The following is a 21,393-nucleotide window of genomic DNA, read 5'->3' on the forward strand; positions in this document are numbered from 1 at the left end:
TACCTCAACACTAAGAAGTCCCTGCTAGGATGGGGCGCCATGCTGTTGAGGACATACTGAAAGATTTCAGTCTGTTTGTCCAGTGTCTCGATCACCTTCCACTGTAAAAAGTCATCATCCCACAGGTGGCGCTCTCGCAACACGCGGTTCAGCACGACTGATGGGGGAGCCTCCACTTCGACAGACACCTTCCACAATCGCAGGGGGTTACCATCACCGACCTTGAGGGGGGAGAGAAAGGGCTTTTCAAAACACATTTGGCCCTAATATTTTACTCATTTAGAATACTGCTGAGTTAATAAACATCACACTTTATAAAGTGTTTGTATGGCATTAAGACAGGCCATGACGTTACCTTCTTGTAAGCAAGTTCCGTGTTGTCTGCACTGGAGCAGGTGACCCAGCCTTTGGACTTCTCCCTGGCCTCTTTGAGCAGAGCCTGTGTGAGGTTCTCCAGGTACATCTGGTAAGTCCCGCTATCTTCTTCTAGCTGCTTACCCATCTCCTCCAAAGTCATGGCGTGGACGTTTGCCTCCACGTACGAGTTCCGTGACTGTGTCACCATCTCAGTGGAGATCTGTTGGCAGGCAGTTTGGTTACTAAGTGAAACGGTCAAACCACAAAAGGTATTCCTTGTCTGATTTCTATTCCCCACAGGTTTACACCAAGGCTAAACCTATAGAGCTATCCTTTTACAGGCCACTTCCTGTGACACCTGCGGCAACACTAAATATACAGAATTTTCCTTCAAAGAACACACAGCTTCTCTGTATTCTCACCTCAAAGAGCCGGTTGCACTCCATGATCATATGAGCCAGGCCTTGGGTAGCTGCCAGGTTTTCATTAAGGTCTTTCTGGTCTGGCCTCCCCGTTGCATATTTTTTCTGCATTGCTCTGTGAGGTAGGGAAAGGATGACTTTAGGGCATGCACGTGGTTGATAGCTGCAAACTTATTAGAATGTTCGAAGCGTCCTTCGAGCATCCATTTGGAATACAAAAATGAAAGATGTTCTAAATCAGTCTAAATGTAAAACTGCCATTTCACCGAAGTTAGTGGTAACCTGTGAGTTTGAATGCAAAATATTCTTTAAAAAAACTGCAGTTACTACACAGAGTATAAGTATACCTTGGTGACAAGTTTTCCTTCAGTATGTTGAGGTGGAACAGAGAAGGTGCGAGGCAGACTGCTATGTTCATCGGGGTCATCTGGTTTTCTTCCACTGATGTGACGTCACTAAGGAAACAGAGCAAAGTCTGCAAGACCTCCCTGTTCTCATCGGACATCAGCATGATGGCGGCTTGCACAGCCTGTAGGCGCTGGTCCTTGGGCACGTCTTCAAGGGAAAAAAAAACAATAAGGCATTAAAGTGACCCCCAGATTTAATACAGCTAATGAGATGGACCGGGCTGCCAGACCCTGGCACCTCACACAAGAGCAGCCCTTTGTGTTTACTGCCTCTTGCAACCTTGAGCACAGCAAGAGGTTACAAAAGAGCTTTCACTCAATGATTAAGAAACATTTAAAAACAGCCATTTCTTGATCTTATGACTATTTGAATAGTGCTAATTGGCTAAGAGCACACTTTTTAAAACTCTCAACATATGTATATGGTACATACATTATTTAAAAAATATCACTATATATATATATATATATATATATATATATATATATATATATATATATATATATATATATATATATACACATAGCAGTTTTGCTGTACAGCTTGAGTTTGCATGTTATCAGGCTTCTTGCACTTCATTGGTTCCCGGTGTTGCAATGGTCAGCTGTGAATATACTGCATGCGGTAGCTAGAGAAATAACAGGACAGCTTGTAGCCTGCCTGGGAATTGCCAGAAACTTGTAATCAGTAAGTTGGGGTTTTCAATAAAAAAAAATGTAAATGTACGGTTGAATGCGTGTTTGTGACTGGTGAATGAACGACTGGATTCTTGATTTTGGATTCTGGTCATATATATATATATATATATATATATATATATATATATATATATATGTATTGCATATGTGTTGCATATGTGTTGTTGCCAGGGCCTTACATGCACTGCATGGCACATCTCATTATACTAACATCCTGTTCTGTTATAGCTCTTACATTGATAGATGTGAAGGAAGGTCTCCCCCAGCTTGCTCGTGAGAAGAGGCTCAGGAAGGTCTCGGAAAAACTGCTTCACCATGTCGGCCACATCATAGGCAGACTGGTCCTCGTAGTTGACGTTTTCTGGGGAGCTCTCAATCATCTGCCGCAGAGCCAGAATCCTGGATTTTACTCCAGACTTCCGGAACAGCCCAACCTAGTGGGGAGAACCTGGTTAGTAGAAGTACATATTTGTATTTAAAACTGCAACTGAGCTTTTATCTCGAAATAAGTGTGCAGGAATGCAATGACAGCAACACAACAAGCTCCAGAAAAACAATCCACTATGGATTCTAGACACACGATTAGGCTGACATTGCAACACTACACAGGAGGCAACAAGAGTACTCTTATTGAGACAGATTGCTGTGGTAGACCACAGTAAGTAACATGGATTAACTAGGATGTATAGTTCACAGATAGGACACAACAGTGTGAAACGTACATACATTCCATTTGCTTGCTGCTGATCTTTTTTCCTGGAAGTTCTGCTTTGCACTTCATGCATAAATGTTTTTATCACAGACTTTCTAAACCCTAACACTGCACAACCAGAAATCTGGGCCAACTGATGATGTAATCTCAGCTCAGGCTAGTTTAAGAAAACTACTGGGAAAGTAACCCTGCCAATATCAGGAATCACAGAGAGTTCCTAGACCTCACAATATATATATATATATATATATATATATATATATATATATATATATATATATATATATGCTCATAATTCATCAGAATAGAAAAATGCAGCATGTCTAAGACTTTTGCACAGCATATATATATATATATATATATATATATACATATATATATATATATATATACATATATATATATATATATATATATACATTTTTCATACAGCGAATTGAATTATGCTACTTTTTAGTGGTAGTGGTTATAAAGGATTATGCACCTGTAAATACAGAGAATTTAGTTGGGTAGAAAGCTCAGACATGCTAGCGAGTCATTTTGTCAAAGAAATTCTGATATTTAATGCAATAGGATAATCAATGGGCACCAACCTGGTCCAGACACTGGCTCCTCAAGAAACGCAATGCTTGCTGCAGGCTCTGGGGAAGCGGCTGCCCAGTCCTCTGCACGTGCACTATCAAAGGAACACCAAAGACATGTTTGTCTTTGTAGTCGGGTACTTTCATCCTCTTCATAAACCTTGGCACAGACCTGAAAGCAACAAACCAAGAATGTATGTTTGAACAAAAATAAAAAGCCACCAAGAGCTCTCTCATTGTGGTAAGACATTGCAGCAGTCCTCTTGCTGTATGAAACAGGGGTAGCTTTTCCATCTGAGGAAACAATATGTTTTTCATTAAAACTCTAGGGGCAAGTTAGAGCCTGAGGCACTGGTGCATACATTTTAATGTTAAGTAAGAGCCACAGCCATGGCTTTTTATATTAACTACATTTTTAAACTGCATCTTAGCAAGGGAAAGAATTTGTTTTTATAAGTCAGACATAAAATGATACTGTTTTAGAATATTTTTTTTATTTGTTATTTAACCTACTTGAGGTTGTGTGCAAAAAAAAAAACTAAACATTTTATTATTTAGGTTTATCTTTTTAAAATGTGTACATAGAAAGGACTCCAAAAATAATTGTGAATGGCCAAAGCTGACATTACAATCTACTGTGTAGACAGATGGCAATTTGTCTCTGTTTTTTAAGAACTAGATTCTATAATTCTATAATTAAACATCTTTCCCAGTTTTTTTGACCTGCTTACACCACTACTACTAAAAGCTTTGTTTCACCCCACTTAAAAACCTGAGATGGTCCGTTGAACACTAAAGAATCTTACTTGTCTGAGGGAATGAGATAAAATATACCCAAGCTCTCCAATGCTTTAGGGGGTGAATTGACTGTTTACTGTTAGAAAGGCCTAGACAGACATGGGGAAAGAACTACCAAAAAGGATGTGAAAAACAAAGACAAACAGCCAGCTGTCACGGGTCACAGCACAGCTCACTTCCTGCAGGAGGGACGTTCTCCGCTAAAGCATCTTCAAGACATTACCTCCGCTAGCTCGCAAGTCAAAGTGAAGTTATTTCCCTTGTCCCCTGCAGGCAGACTGAATGGTATTGTTACAGTTGAACACTCTGCTCATACAGCCATTGTCAGTTAGGCAGTGTACTCACCAGGCCCAGCCGTGCTTGTTTGACATGGAGTACTTCTCCATGATGGCTGTAAGGCGGAGGAGGGAGAACCTCTGCAGGAGACTCAGCTGTCCCGCTGATTGGTTCCTGATCTGCAGCGAGGCCATGGAGCGGCTCAGACGATGGGAGATTTGGAAGCTGGGCCATCTCATCCTAACATGTGAAGGATTCAAATTAAATACAGTACTTCAGGAAAAGAAATAGGAAACACACATGCCATATACATTGGAGGTCTTCAAGGCTACATGTTTAGGGAAGTTGGCTAGGTATAAGGTCTGGTTTGAATTATAGTTAATGTCTATGGGGATGTGTTGTATAATTTCATTATGGATCTGCAATATTATTTTAATTTAATACAGACAGATACAGTTTCTTCATAGCAAGCCAGATAATTGGCAAGGAAAAGACAATTGACAGCCTAACATTCCACTAAGCTAGAAAAAAACATTTTTTACATACCAAGGTATTAGTATTTTAATCAATTAAATCGATCAGCACCAGTTGGACCAATTCACTCCTTTTCTGCATGTTTGCTGGTCGTTCAGTATTACCAAGCATTAACCAATGCAATGTAGACAAAGCAATTCTAATTAACCATTAATTAATAATTTCTATTGAATTATTATTATTTATTTCTTAGCAGACACCCTTATCCAGGGCGACTTACAATTGTTACAAGATATCACATTATTTTTACATACAATTACCCATTTATACAGTTGTTTTTTTTTCTGGAGCAATCTAGGTAAAGTACCTTGCTCAAGGGTACAGCAGCAGTGTCCCCCACCGGGGATTGAACCCACGACCCTCCGATCAAGAGTCCAGAGCCCTAACCACTACTCCACACTGTTGCTTCAAAACACTATTAAGCAATGTTTCACCAGGGTTAAGTTTCACTCTCCCTGAATGCACAACAAACACCACTGCAGATTTATCAGATGACTATGAAAGCAATTATGCTTTCGTGGAAACTCTCTACTTAATCAGGTCAGAAAAGAACTGACCCACTACACCTATTTGACTACAATAGCTCAATTGAAGCAGTTACCTGTAATCACTGCTGGCTTTTAGCTGGCTTCAGAGGACTTTTCAACAGAGCTTTTTAACTACCACTCCCACTACTTTAGAGTTATAACAACAAACACAAGACAAAATGAGTTCCTAACCTGTTCGGTCGGGTCAATGACGCTCCAACTCCAGAGTCTCTCCTTTCTCTCATTCCCACTGACTCTGACTCATTCAGGGAAACACCATCCTTGTCCCTGTCACTTGGAGTAATCCTACCATCCAATACAGAATTCCCTTCAAAATCCAGAGTGATCTGACTGGAAGATTGTAAGCCAGACTCCCCATGTATTGACCCATCCTCGGGCAAGACGTTTTTGGACCAGTGGTCCACGATCTGCTGCAGTCCGTTGACGTGTTGTAAAATGTCATCCAAGTGGGGGAAAAGATCCTCTTTCTCCAGGTCCAGCAAGTCCCCTGTGCTGGCATACAAGTGAGATCCAGGTACATTATCATAAATGCTGATCCGGCTTCCTCGGGGGAAGCACTGGATGGTGGGCCGAGGCTCTTTGGAATGTGGGGGGTTCCTGTCCAGACAGGTGGGCGAGAGGCTCTCAATGGAGAGCGCTTTGGGAAAGGTGCCGGGCTTGTGGTCCTTGGGGATGTGCACCACTAGGTTCTCGTGCGAGCGGAACTCGTTCCTGCGGTTCTGCTCTGCCACTTTCTTCATGTGAGACCCTGAGAAGATGTCAACATCCTCCAGGTACATGCCACTGCGCTTATGGGCGGCATGAAGGGCCTTGCGATCCTTCAGGCTGGGCGTGCTCACTGTGCTGTCGCTAGTTTCCAAGTGGCTGCTGTCACTGCTGGACTGCAAGGAGGAGCAGCCTTGAGATGGCTCCACCAGCAATCCCTTCAGATCTCCATTTACTAAATCCACACAGTGCATTGCTTTTAGTGACTCAGGCTCCTGCTGCAGCATAGGGCCGCTAATCACTACAGTGCCTGATTTCCCAGAGCACTTTGCTTTTCCAGATGTACTTTTGGCTCTTAGAGTTTCCATCCGCTTCAGAAAGTCCTTGGCTTTGGTCCTAGTTTGCCTGTCATTCTTGAAAGAGAGCGCATAGTTTGTTATGTCTTTGGGGGCCTGTGGGTGAGAGACGGTGACTAAGGAGGAGTCAAGCATGATTGTGGTTTCTGCATAGTTCCGTTTCGAGCTGTCAAAGCAGTCTGTGGTCGCACTATTGGTGGCTACCAGACTCCTGCTCTCGCTGCCTCCGCTGCTCTCACTGTGCAGGGAGGAGACCTCAGGCTCGCTCAGCTCCGTCAATACGCTCTCACTGCTGGTCGTGTTCTTCAATGTCATGCTCTCCAGGGGGCCCTGGCTCTCCGACCGGCAGAGGAACGAGTCAATGTCCTCCAGCCGGGACCACCGCCTGCTGCTCCGCTGGAAGGTCCATTTGTCACTAATCGCAAACAGGTCTTCTTCATCTGAGTCTTCACTCTGAAAACAGTCAAATCAGTGAAACACTGCCCCTCATTTGTGTATATCAGTAAGCTGTTATAATAACACAGGTTTAAACAGATACATTGTTTGTAAAGCTGTGTGCGGTTAAAGCGATGTGATAAGCCAGTTGCAACACAAATAAGTCATAGGTACAACAACACCAGATGATGATTTTATCTCATTTAAACAGGAAATTTTGGGAGGATGTGGCAATGTCTTTAGAAATAGCTGAATGCTGAACTATAATGCTTTTTAAATTATGTGCTTTTTTTAATGGAACAGACTATTTTATTCAATCTATCCTTTCCAGCGATTATGCAAATACAAAAAGCATACAGTTTCTTCCAAATATTAAACATAAAATTAATTAGTTTGAAATTCTCACTTTACAGTTTGATATACAGTAGTTTATTACTGAATACATGTCAATTTTATACATTTTGCAGATGTTACTTTATTATTTTGGGCACGTTGAATTAGTATATCTGTTGCCTATATTGTACCCAATAATGGGTAAAGATGGCTTATTATATTTGAGCTTCACCTTGTTTGCCTATGTTTAACCAGCTCTACTACTTTTGATTATTCATTTACCATGGAATACTGCAGTAAACATTTATAAAGGGCCTTAGAATACTTCAAATGTTTCTACTCGAATACAATTAACTAGAGCTCCCATTTAACCGTTATATCTGACCACTGCCATTTTCAAAGGGTGATTCATATTCAAGATTCTCAACAAAACAGCTGTAACCATGGCAGCACAGCAGTGGCAACACACCATGGTTGCTTGTTTTGAAATGTATCATCGTGCTAATCTATTCCATTAACACATTAATACAGGTTATCTCTGCAATCAAAAGACTCACTGCTTCCAGTGTGTCTGTTTGTATTCCCACTGCAGAGAGTATCCTCATGTGACCCCCAGGTGCCTCTAGAGTACATGTAGTATTGTACAGTGTTCTGTACTGTACTGGGGGGTCTCGAGTGGTTTTTTACAATTAATAAGAAACAACTTCCTGGTGGCATTTCTTCTATCTTGTCAAACTTTCTCTTGTTCTTCATTGCTATTAAACAACACTGCTGACAAAAGTGAGAAGGGCAAACCAAGGTGGTTCTCACCAGGCCAGCTCATAACATGTCACGTTAAATTGTGAAATGCATCAAATAATATTTATAATATAAACTGTTTAAAGAGGTAATAACCAATTACTGAAACTGTACAACATGTTTTTTTAAATATATATTTCCAGTATACCAGTATTTTTTTTTACCTTCGAGTTGCAGTTAAATCATACCAAAGATAATCTTTTAATAATGTAACTACTAAGGATTGGCAAGTGAATCAGAACTCGTCCCGCCCTTGTCAATTTTAGCTTTAGTCATTTTCATAATTGTCATGAGAGAGTTCAATATCATCGACTCAGAACGCTTGTAAAGTTTAACTGTATCACTACATTATGCCATTGTGAACATTTTTGGAAAAGCATGAAAATGTACTGTATAAATATACCATGGTAAACTTTCATATGGAGAATTGTGTGATGGTTTAATAAAATGTATTTTACAATCATACTGTTTAAAATCTAGAATGCTTCTGACCAGATACGCTTTTTCTTGTTTGCATAACTTGTAGATTTTTCAGTTGTTCTATGTAACGTGTTATTATAAATTATTTTTAAATTTAAGAATAAACTGGTATATCATCTACAGAAAATAAAGGGTAAACAAGCACTTCCAATTATAAAATAAATCCAACCGTGGTCTAGAAAGTTGTATAAGAAACCAACTTCAAAATTCTGCACAAAAAACAAAAAGTGAATTTAAAAACATGCACTTACTTTCTTTCTTGGAAGGTTCACGTCAAGTTTCATAGAGGCACACTTGTTCAACGTGTTCAGTCTCCTGGAAGCAAGTCACAATCCACAATTTTAGTTATTCCAAGCCGGAAATAAATGTCACCAGAGTTCTGTCTTGTGATATCTGGTTGAGTTCTGCATTGCTTTTCAAAATTAAAGGCTGTGCCTACTGCACAAGTTGAGACCTCCTGAGTCGTGAGATGAACAAGGCAGATATTTCAAAATGAGAATCTACAGCCAGTCTCTTAATGTAAGATCAAGCCCTGCCTAAAACAGGATAACAACAGATTGCCTATGCCAAACATTCAATTAGACCGCTTAATTGGTTTAAAAGGGCAGCTGAAAACTCTGTAATTGCTTGCAACCAATTGTTTTTGACTTGTTTAACTGCTGCAGCCAATAGGTTGCCAGTGTGTCTGCATGCCAGCCAACTCTAGAGCTCAGTAAGCTCTAGCCAATAGCCTTGCAAAGACTGCTCCCTGCACAAAAATGTTTAGTCTCTTTTCATTGAACTCACTTAACCCTAATTAAAGTTTGGTCAAAATACAGACACATGTCTCAGATTTTGGCAAACGTCTCTTAAAATGATAGTGTTAGATTTCAAAATAAATGTTCATTTAAATTTATATATATACCCTGTACATAAAAAACAATTTTTGTTTTGCCTTTTTTAAACAAATTAACTAATCATCCAACTCACCTTACACCAATGTTACTTAAATTAGGCACCCGAATTTGCTCTAGTAATAAAAGTTTACCAGACTCAGTATCATTCAAATTATTGGCTTTTTAATGTGTAAATAAAGCCAAGCGCTTGAATGCAAGATTCAAATGTGATTAGGAAATATTAACATCTTTCTGTCAAAATATTGTTAGTTATTTCAAATAAATTGTACATTCAAATATACTATTAACGTTGTAAAAGAGAGTGACCCAAGCAATTGCTGAAAAAAGGCCCCACAGTCGCCTTTGTAACAACTATACTTCCGGCTTTAAACATGATATGTGTATTCCTTGACTACAAAGGCTTCAAATCCCTCTAAAGTGGTAATTATCTGAAGCCATCCCGTGTGCCTTGACTGTCCCACATAAAGTCAATCTGCTGTAACCCCTCACTGCGCAGGTACAAAGTGGTGACAGGGGGTAGTACGAGCTGTTTTAACATAGACATGTGTTATGTGAGACTGACAGCCATTGACCCCCAGAGGCAGGGAAGCCTTTGAATATCAAGTAACAGTGATACACAGTGAATGACCAAAGATCAAAGGGAACGGGGGTGCCTGTGACACTACTGCATTACTTTACTACTGAGGATGAAGGAGGTCGGGAGCCCCGCAACCAGATTCAAAAAACAAGGTTTAAAAGATGCTATTGAATAAAATAAAACACATATACCCACATAACAGTTGCTTTGCCATGGTGTTTTACCTTTAATAAAAGCAGAGCAGCACTTCAGGCGTTTTACTGATTTAACTACATGAGTCGTGCCACTAAAATGTTTTTAGGTTACTTTCTAGGACTAGCACATTTCTCATGCTGCTGTCATGTTTACCCTAGTGGTCATTTCTGCTATGCTCCACCACTCAAGTTTAGAAAAAAATAGATACGGAATGTTTGGCAGCAAAAATAATCCACCACTAAGGCTGGATCTGATCAGGCTTAAAGAAAAGCCTATTCAGAAAATAATTAGCATCTATGATATAATATCCTCTATTAGTCACTCCACTGACCATAGAATATAAGAGCTACAATTACAATGTAAGGCCACTGCAGACTCATCAGTGTTACAGGGTCTTCTATCCATGGCTTTGGTAGGAACACAAGGTGGTGACATGCCAGGTAGCTGACTGGGGTGAGCGTCTAAACAGCTTCTTCCAGGGCTTAAACCGATAACTTTTTAGCCAGTTAACCATAGCCTACATTCAGCCAAGGCTTCATATTTGTAACACACAGCATTATTAAACCAAGGATAAATACCGTACATCATTAATTTCATAAAGAGGAGATGCTAATAAATACAGATGTTGGGACTAAAATCGGACTCCCATTTTACCGTAATCATTGAGTGTTATATATAATGGCTCATAGCTGGAGCCCAGGAATGTATCTTCAGTTTGAAGCCCACTCAACCAGTGAAAACATTACAACATCACCACCAGTTATAAAATCAGCAGAAAGTTTCTGTTACAGTACTTACCGGCAAAGAGGCTCTACAAGATCTTTCTCAAGAAAATCATGATCTCTTTTGACTGCTGGTATGTCAATTGGAAACTGAGAATCTGAAACACAAAAGAAAAAAAAATGCATATTTAATGTACCAAAGATTAGAAAAATCTGTTAGAGTGATCATCCTTACTGTATATTATAATGCATTTCTAACATTCTTTTCATAGATAGGAAACCAAAATGTCCTACAGTCAGAATTGTTTCTGGGTGCCAGAAAATGTAGACGCAAGAACAGTATTTTAGATTTACAGGTAAGTGCTTCAGGGAGAAAAGGTGCTTCAGGGAGAAAATGTGGCCTCTCTTCTAATGAAGACAGGCCACATTGCATAACTGCCCTGCTGGATTCATAATTCTTTGATAGACTGTTATAGAAATAGGTTTACCTATTGCATAAGCACAGAGCTCATTTGTAATTACTTATGCAATAGGTAAAACTAAATCCTGGGCCACTAGAAGGCACATTCCATTACCTTTACTGAGTGTAATTAACATTTTTTAGAAGCCAAGTACCGTACTTAAAATCATTTGAACATTGGGTTCTCCAGAGAAACGCTGAGCAACAGCTTATGGCTGACAGCACTGTCATTTTCTATCACACATTTCAAACTATTCAGAGCTTCACGTTTTAAAATATCCTTGACATACTAAGGTATTTAACAAATATATAGATAAATCCTTTGAAGATACCTTAAACCCAATTATATTAACAGTGAGTTGAGCAAACAGTGAAGTGTAATCGAAAAGTTAAACAAACAAAACCACAAGAGGTAAGAGGGGTTCCTGTGAACTCTTTGTACTGTACATGCAATGTTTGCATTGTAATTCAACCTTACACATATACACACAAGTGATACTCATGGCTCGCCACTCTCCCATTTTACCAGGAGATCTACTGAGTTCCCTGATATCAGCCTGACATCAGCTGTCTAAATTACTCTAAAGAGTCACTGTATCCACAGTGTGCAATGTACTGCAAATTGCAGTAACAGCCCTGTAACCACATGCATATATTGATGTTAAACTGTGATTATAGTACTGTGTGACGGAGTACACCCCACCCCTGTATTTATTTGTATTATTTTTGTATTATTGTATTATTACTGTTTTTTAATGTATTAGATTGTTATTTTTTGTAGTTAAATGCAGTTGGCAGGGACGATGTTTGCGTCTCGTCTCTTACAGAATACCTCCCGTGAGAATGCGTCCTCGGCAGCTAATCATTTATCGAGAAATTGGCTGTAGACCACATTTATGAGAGAACCGGAATGTGGTCAAGGGATAAACAAGGTAATTGATAACCAGTTAATCCCTCGACCACTATATAAACCAGCAGCTTTTGCTGACCGGGGTTGAGAGGAGTCAGAGAGAGAGAGGTATATAATGAATATATATTTGTTTTGGCCATTGTGCCTTTTGTTTGGTTTCTGTTTGTTTGATTTAATAAATACGAGCCCAGCATGCACAATACACTCGTCCATATAGGACAAAATGCTACTACTACTACTACTGCTGCTACTACTACTACTAAAATAAATACTACCACTACTAAACTAATAATAATAATAATAATAATAATAATAATAATAATAATAATAATAATAATAATAATAAAGTAAACTTACCTTCATAAAGCTGTGCATACTGAGGAAATCCTGCTGCTCGTAGCCAGTCACATGCCTCTTTTGCTTCGATTTCTGAAAACAAACCAGAAAATCTTAAGTTAGTCACTCAGTATTGCCCAACCCTTATATATATAACGGATGTCCCCAGCCTTGCTACAGGACAACAAGAAGCCTTGTGGTTTCTGGAAAACATCTCCTAGGAAATCTTATTAAACAACAACAGCAAACGAAAAACACACACAATGAACACGGGCTACATAACATGTTTGGATGATTCTTCTCATTGTGAGCTTGTAGTGATAATGGCCTTGAAAAATGTGTGGTATGGAACAAGTTATGATCCTTAGAAACAGAAAAAAAAAAAAAAAAACATTTAGGAAGAGAAGCAGCTGCTCCCAAAGATATGAGTTAACGGTGCGGTTATGGAACTTTTGCATTTAAAAGTTTAAACATCTCAAACCTTAGGATCTAGCTTTGCTTATCTTTCCAGCTACAGTACTGAGATCTGCAGCCCACATACTTAGTACTCTAAAACAGAAGACCCTATCCTCAAGCTAGGGTATTTGACAGGGAGCTAGTAAGTTAGGGCATATGGACAGAATCTATCAATTTTCTAGGCGATTAGGGATAATAGTAGTATTGGTGGTAGTAGTGGCTGTTGTCAAGCATGTGGAGAGTTGTCAAGCAGTGTGATTATAATCCTTTATAATACATGGTTACATTTTATTTTCCTATAAAGTTGAACCAGTTATCACACGTACATTGTTAGAACCGTGATCCTGGAAAATGCCCCCCTTGTTGGATTTACAACCTTACTATGTGTGTGTGTGTGTGGGGGGGGGGGGCGTTGATTATTCCAAAAGAACAAATTCTACCAAAGGCAAAAAGCATTTTTCAGAGTAATGCTCACAGTGTGTGCTCCACATATCGTCCTATTGAGCAGCCATATACATTAGTACTGAGACAAAAACCAAGTTAAGTGCGGTTTTCTTAAAGTAATACAAACGCAGTTAAAACTAGTCAGATTTCTTTTTGAGCAGGAGTGTTCTTCCCTTAAACTTCATTACCCAATTATTACATAAGTAAAAGTTTCTGTTCTGGCTTGTCTTTAAAGACCTTTGTCTAGCTGGATAAACTTAATGGCTGGATTCATGGTAGCTGAAAAGGAATTAAACCAAGACATCGTATTCCATTTTTAAAACATTAAATGAATGCAGTTGCGTGGAAAGATGATGAATAATTTCAGACTAAAGTGTGGGAGATTTATGGTGTTCCCCTTGCTTCCGCAAGTTGTTGGTACAAAACAAAGTTATTACAGAGTCATACATAAACTTCAGAAAACACTGGATCACAATGGAGCTGCATAACCTCCCGAATCATGAAGACAGACATGGATAATAATGAAGGGATGTATCATATGGACACAGTTACCCAACGTATTGTCTAGCAGTGCATCTGGGCACTAATCCATCCAAACAGTAGCCTCAGCAGACTAGAAGTCTTAATCAGGCGTGTCACTATCCATATGAATGACGTGAGGGTTCACTACATTTCAAGAGGGGAAAATACCTTCTTGGAAGCACAATTAACACATGAAAACGCAAAACAACAGCCACTTATAGAGCTGAGAGTTTAAACCCAGGGGAAGCCAGATGGGACACAGTCACCCAAAAAAGAACAACTGAGGCGCCTCATCTTCTTTCCAGAAAAGGGTTCTGCTTAAACTCAGTTTTACAGCTGCCCCTGATTACTGTCCTGAGAGCTGACCTGAGGGTCAGGGTTACACTCTTAACTCAATTTAACCATTGTAGGGATTTAAACATCAGGATCTCCTGATTCCTAGTTTTCGCATCACTAGGTCACCCTGTCTCTTACCCTGAAATGTATACAAGCAATTTAGCTGATCTGCTGTCTATTCTTTAATGGCAATAGGGATTATATCTCATTTTGTGCCAGTAATCATCAGTTGTGCAGTCCTGGGAAGAAATACAAATATAGATAACAAAAATGAAAAGCTGTCAGACAAAGCTTGGATGTCTGTAATCTGTAATGAGAACATTATTCACAACTGTCTTGAAGCAAGACCCAGTGAAAATTAAAGTGGTGTTTTATAATTTTGGATACAATGGCTGTAGAGAATGTACAAAGGAAATATGCTATAAAATACTTTTACAATTATTAATGATAAAACAACAGGATAAAAACAGCAAAAGTGTATATGTTACACGGTCATTCTGTTAAACCAGACATATATTTTAACACCAAAATGTTAGCAGTATAGTAAAACATAAAAAGTAATAATTAAAAAAAAAAGTCTCACACACATTTTACCATACTGGAAGCTGATACAAGATAATTGCCTATGCCAAACAAAGCTAGCAGGAAATAACCAATTAAGCAGAATAAGTGTTGCCTGTGAGAATGAGGTACAATGGGTCAGTCATTTAGTGTCAGTTACTCAGGGTTAATTAAGTTCAGTTTATGGCCAGCTACAGTAGGGTCATTATAGGGCCTGAGACAAACACATTTACACTATACTATGTATTGTTTTCACTTGAATTCTACTTTTCTACATAACCTCAAATAAAACAAATCCTTAATTAATAAGGTAAAAGCTCATAAACACATTCAACTTTTATTTATAAAGAAAATGTAACTTTTCAAAGAGTTTGCTGTATTACCTACTTTACTACCTACAGAATAAGCTAATACCCTGTTATTACACCCCCAAAAAGGCTAAGTATGGATCAAATGTCTATCTGGCTATTTGTGTAAATCCTGATGTAAAACCAGATGCCTACCGATTTAGTGCTGTCATGTTAAGTGATTTTACGAACAATAAAGAGGCTTTTGTAGGTGCTGCAGTGGAGAAAAAGCCTATTCCCTGTAAATACAAAACTCTTCAGTACATCTGATCTGAATAGTTTCACTACTGGTGCCCCCAGGAGTGAGTGAGTCTCTAACCCAGGTTTCAGGTGCCCAACCAGAATCACATGTTTTGGTGGTGACATTTATGACTAGTCCCAACCTGGCCAAGTATTTGAACCTTTGCTGTAGAAAGCTCAGGCTAGAGCAGCACTTAGTCACCCCCCCTGAGGCTGTCAAAGAAGTTGGGATTTCACCATCCTCTAACTCTACCCCAGGTCCAATGAGGGATTCTATTGCTTCTTATCTCAATCTGTCAGAGAGAACACCATCCATCTATGCTCTATGACAGCACCAGGCATCTGTTCAGAAACAGTTACTACTTGCATGGAATTCCTGCAAAGTTGTACATGAGTATATTTGCTGGTGCATTCCTGAATAAGGGTTAAAGTAGTTTTGCAGGGAGAATTGGACTTTTAATGTCTATACTGGTGATGAAGTCAAATACCACAAATAAATAATGAAAATGTACTGTATAATAAAAGCTAATTCCACAAACATATGGATTGTAGCTCAGCTGTGATCTTTTCTACAATAGCAAATTGCCACCTTCCCCACAAAATGCTTCATTTTTCATTTAAATTACACAGCTGAGTAATGGTAGTGTTTTAAGAACTTTTTTTGTACATTAACTTGTGGTGTAAAGTTTGGGAGGGGCAATGACAGCACCATTCAATGCTGGTCTTGCTAACTAGAAAACTACTACTGCTAATTCTAATGCTAATGTACAGTAAATTGAAGAATGCTTTTTCTAACTATTTGCGGGTTTTCTGTGTTAAACACTTCGAGAGGCTAAAATGTTATACTGCTAAAAAAATAACCGATTATTTTCAAAGCAAAAACAGCGACAATGAATGCAGGGTTTAAAAAATAAGCCGGCGATCGGCGCAATCCACCGCCTAATACTATATTTGCGCCGTCTACTTTATTAAAAAAAAAGGTATTATCATTCAGTCTATTTTTTTGTCGTATCATTGTACTGTAATGTGATATATAGTACGTAATAGCTATACATATGCACCAAAAAAAAAAAGCGTTTTCCTTTTGTTGTGATATGGTAAAAATCTATACCCAGGTGCTTGTGAGAGATATTGGGGGTTCATGTATAAAGGTTGTATGCCTTTAAGAAGAAAGGTGTGATGGGATATCAGCGGAATACTTGTCAGCTGATATACAATTACAGTTTAAGTGCAGAGGTGCTGGATTATTACAGTCCGGTTTCATGCAACAATTATGATGGTGACCGAACGTGTGTGAGTACTGTTATGTAAAAAAAAAATGGTTAAAATGAACAGTTGCATTAAAACAATGTAGAACAGCGAAAAACAAAAAGGACATGCATTAGCAAGTGAAAAGGTTACCGTTTTTTTTGGTGTGAACTTTGGTGTCTTTGGTGTCCCCAGTCAAATCGTATAGTGCCTAAATAAGCACGGTAATTTACCAGAATAAAAAACAGTTACGAAAAAGAAAATGTAGAACATAAAAAGAGCAACCAGATATAGTCAACGAAAGACAACACATTATTCAAATTCTTTGTCCGTATTATATATTTAAGGTAAGGCAAGTTTATTTTTCTGTTAAAAGTGCTCCCGGCTACAATGTTCTGCCACCCGGCTGTACAGAATTCCTGGGGAGAACCCTGCTAAAACATATGGTGGCTGATGTAAGGACAGGGCAGTGCAAACAATTGTGGCTGCAAAATCCAAATTGCCTAGCGGCCAATCAATTATATTGCATTGCGGCCTTTGTAAGCTGAAGAGCAATGCAAATTACTCAACATGCACAAATAAATTAGCTGCAATCATGATAATGTGGGTTGCAATGAGCGCTGCCTCAGCCTGTGCATCGGGCTATTTAGCGGCTGCACTTACAGCCCAGTGGTGAAGTGAGTTAAGAGTACAGACAGCAGTAGGCGCTGTATGAGATTTGTGGAGCATGAAAACCAAACCAAACAAAAACAATATGTCAGAGGAAGGTCAGCAAAGTCCTCTTGATGCACGGAAAAGAAAAGTTTTCTGAGGAGGAGCCGAGGGTCCTTATGCTGAGGTCACTCAGCATGAAATTGAGTTATTTGGAAAAGCCTCAGCCAACAGCAGTTATGCTACCAAAGAGGTCATATGGTCCTCTATAGTGGAGAACGTCATGCTGACGGTGTTACCAGGAGGACAGTCAACCAGGTGATGAAAAGGTGGCAGGACCTGCGACGGCTAACAAAAGCGAAACTTGCAATGCAGCACAGGCATGCAGCAGGCGCAGGAGGCGGGCCACCATCCACGTCACAGCTGACACAACTGCAGAGGCAAGCGGAAAGGACAATCCATCCCAAACAAAGTGACCCTGGGTGTGAATATGCTGGATCTTCTCCGTCTTGCCCTTCTCCTCTGAAGGTTTTCCTGCCTGTCCTTAACAAGAGCCCAGCATCGCCACATCAAAACTTTACTGGACTAAAACATTTAGAAATTGAACATTTGTAACATTCCTGTTCTCCTTTCTATGAGATTCTAAAGTTTAGATACTAAACACTATGGCACAGATCCTGCAATTAAACCACTGTCTGTTATCTTGAAAATTACAAATATAATAACAGCAGTCTGACATAAAACTTTCCAATTTCATAGTGGAAGTTCTCTTACAAAAAAATAAACATTCACAAACAGATACTTAATTGGGACAATCATTCTAAAGTCATTGTACAGTCCCTGGTGGATATATAAATCCTACACAGTACACTTAACGTCTTCTTTCCCACACTGGTTCACATTCTTTAAGTATGTGGGAAAGCAATGAATCAGTAAGCTCTGATTTCTAATCCACATACAAGGTTATCCCAGTAATGAATTCATATATTTCATAACACTGCCATCTGGCTATCCATGTGAGCACAATTTTGCTCTAAATGGGCTGTGCCACACTGAATTTAATACAGGGGAAGCTTTGGCTTGCTCAGGTCTTTTACTTGCTGGAAAAACCCTGTAAATATTTTTGAAGTGAATATCTCATATGATACTCTAAACTTCATGAAAAAAAATCTGGAGTTTAATCTGAGGCAGCAACTTTCGCTGAAGCAACTGAAGTAGTCTGGAGTACCCCCTATCCGATTTTGGAATGGAACTGCTCCAGTAAAAGTTGTTCCTTAGGGGCTGGGAATTCCAGATGTTGCTCTAGCAAGCCTCCTTAGAAATGGAAAAAACGAAGGCAGCTGTACAGGGAAAACATGACAAACAAAGGGAAATCAAGGAGCAGTGAGTCAGTGAGCTTTGCTTAATGTGGTTATGATTCCAAAAACTGTACCACAAGAAAGACAAGTAACAAACATGTATTTTTTCTTCTCCTGGGAAAGTTTAAGCTTAATTAGTTAACAGCATTATATCATTGTTGCTTCAATCTTGTAACAGGCAATTCAGTAACACAGACCAGTTTCAAACTTATTGTAAGGTAGTGTGCAACAGCTACAGTATTTCCTCATGTTTTGATGCATTTTCAAGTCTGGTTATTTGTGTGAAACTCATGGGCCAGGCTGTTCACAACCTTTGAAATCATACTTAAAAAAATTAAAAAAAATAAAATAAATGTAAAGTCTGCACTATCCTCAGAAGAATGTTACAAAAGCTTTTTTGTATGTAGTAATAATAAAATTAGGAAATTAGAAGCATCAGAAGCAATAGGTGTTGCTTTCTGAGACTGATAAACCTTAAATACACTGAGTCTGGATTTTTATTTCAACTCTGGAGGCACAGTATGGAGGGCTTGGTGGTCCAGAGGTTAAAGAAAAGAGGTTGATACCAGGAGGTCCCCGGTTCTAATCCCCGCTCAGCCGCTGACTAACTGTGTGTGACCCTGAGCAACTCACTTAACCTCCTGGTGCGCTGTCCTTTGGATGAGACGTAAAACCGAGGTCCTATTGCAAGTGACTCTGCAATAGTTTTTGATGCATAGTTCACCCCCTAGTCTCTGTAAATCGCTTTGGATAAAAGCACCTGCTAAATAACAAAATAATAATAGTGCATTTCTTTCACTGGGATTTCTTCCTGTATGATCCTTTTTGGGAATTGTATCTGTCCCATTGCCCTAATTGCTAGGATAAATATAACAGTTTGCATTTACTGGCACCTATACCTAACAACCCTCTCTACTGTAACATGAGAGTATCACTATTACTCCCCTGCAGCTGGCTATGTGTACAACTACTGAAGAGACTTGACATTGGTCAATGTAACATTACGCTATATTGCAGTTTGTCAAGCCTTTCAAATAAAGCCAAGTCTCCTTTACAGACCAAGTGACCAAGTTTAACATCACACACCTGCTGAATGCTTCACAATTTGTAGGACAAAAATGTATATTACTACGCTATGGAATTACACAAGCAAGAAATCAGTCATTCAAAGCTTATTCGCTGCCTGGATATTTCCACCCCCTGCTTCACAATGCACCTTTCGTAGAAGTCTGCTTGAAGATAATGTCTGCTTTCTGCTCGGGTAGATGCATTGAAATATGTTCTTGAATGAACTGGTTGTACACACTGTTTCTTTGATTGTAATGGTGTGAATAACATGTTTGGGACAGGGTTCAAATACTGGGTAGCGTGGGTTACAGCAAACCACGCTACTCTTTTTATTATGACCTTGTTCTAGCTACACTGCTTGAGCAGCAAGACACTCTTCCAGTACAAGAAACTCTAAAATTAAACAGACTGAAAAAACGACTTTTGACAGTGCTCCCCTGTCATTTCCTGTGGAATGCTAGAGTATATACTAGGGATGCTAAAGTTCTTTACAGTTTGTAAACTTGCTGTTACATACAGTGTGTACTTTTCTGTAGGAAGTGCTGCTATGATAGCGATAGTGGACCTGAGTCTTTAAAAAAACAACACAGTCAAGCAGAACACCTTACAGATTTAGAGAAATATACATTGATTTATTACAAACATTTGGAATTCACCTTCTTTTAAAACATCGCGTCATGGGGCTTTTCAAACAAACATACTGGTAATCCATTGTTTCAGTAATAGGGAATTAACAACTTTTCTTCTCTGAAACTGCCAATTTATTTGGGGCCTTCCAAAACACTCAACGTCACTGTCATACAGTTTATCAACAACACCAGCCATTTCTGAAAACAGATCATGAAACTAAAATCTGAAACTCCCTCACCCCTTTTCAAGGAGACAGGCCGGTATGTAGTAGGAAATTCCCACAGTGTCACCAATCACCCCCCTTCTTCCAAACTTCCTGTAACAATCCAACCAAGGACAGATAGTTCCGCTATCCCCGTGTTTCGCTTGCCAATGGAAAGACCACTTTATCTGTCAATAACATTCTGTATTACAACCATGAAAGTTATGGACTGGCCGCACTGGATAGTGAAGTCTTCTCTATTTCAAAAAAGAGCAGGGATTTAATAAGCAGTGGCAATGTGCTTTATGCTTCTCAGCATTACAAGCGTACCTCAAACCTGTCCTGAGGGACCACCCTCTTATGGGATAAAGGACTCCTGCTCATACAATCTTTTTTTTTTTTTGAGCTCAAAATCACATGCATTACTCACTACACAATCTAATATGTTGGAACAGAAATTATGCAACAGCAAAAAAAATAAATAAAAATCTTGATATTCCTATCTATTGAGTCACACCATAGACATGGTTCATGGAATTAGTCAATAACGGAACCCCGTTTAAAATTAGACACCTACAATGTTGCCAGCTCCTGGTCCAGGCCCTGGTACTCTCCCGCCTAGACTACTGCAACTCCCTCCTGGCTGGCCTCCCTGCGTCCGCCACCCGTCCGCTCCAGCTCATCCAGAACTCTGCTGCCCGCCTGGTGTTCTCTCTGCCTCGCTTCGCCCACGCTACTCCACTACTCCGCTCGCTCCACTGGCTCCCGATCACCGCTCGCATCCAGTTCAAGA

At 39.4% G+C, this 21,393-nt stretch overlaps 1 protein-coding gene across 5 annotated transcripts in view; it reads right to left on the reverse strand.

Moving 5' to 3' along the window:
* Positions 1 to 21,393, reverse strand: part of LOC117407524 (stAR-related lipid transfer protein 13-like) — a 145,603-nt gene that overhangs the window by 1,540 nt on the left and 122,670 nt on the right. For all 5 annotated transcript variants that reach the window (XM_059029597.1, XM_059029598.1, XM_059029600.1 and 2 more), the window contains 11 exons: positions 12,559 to 12,630; positions 10,908 to 10,989; positions 8,693 to 8,756; positions 5,506 to 6,848; positions 4,322 to 4,492; positions 3,191 to 3,350; positions 2,121 to 2,319; positions 1,127 to 1,334; positions 780 to 894; positions 356 to 577; positions 4 to 221 (listed from right to left, as the gene is read on the reverse strand). In XM_059029597.1, the coding sequence (XP_058885580.1) occupies positions 4 to 221; positions 356 to 577; positions 780 to 894; positions 1,127 to 1,334; positions 2,121 to 2,319; positions 3,191 to 3,350; positions 4,322 to 4,492; positions 5,506 to 6,848; positions 8,693 to 8,756; positions 10,908 to 10,989; positions 12,559 to 12,630 (2,854 nt within the window). The remainder of the gene's footprint in view (positions 1 to 3; positions 222 to 355; positions 578 to 779; positions 895 to 1,126; positions 1,335 to 2,120; positions 2,320 to 3,190; positions 3,351 to 4,321; positions 4,493 to 5,505; positions 6,849 to 8,692; positions 8,757 to 10,907; positions 10,990 to 12,558; positions 12,631 to 21,393) is intronic.

This window comes from Acipenser ruthenus, chromosome 8, assembly GCF_902713425.1.
Source record: "Acipenser ruthenus chromosome 8, fAciRut3.2 maternal haplotype, whole genome shotgun sequence".
NCBI classification, from domain to species: domain Eukaryota; kingdom Metazoa; phylum Chordata; class Actinopteri; order Acipenseriformes; family Acipenseridae; genus Acipenser; species Acipenser ruthenus.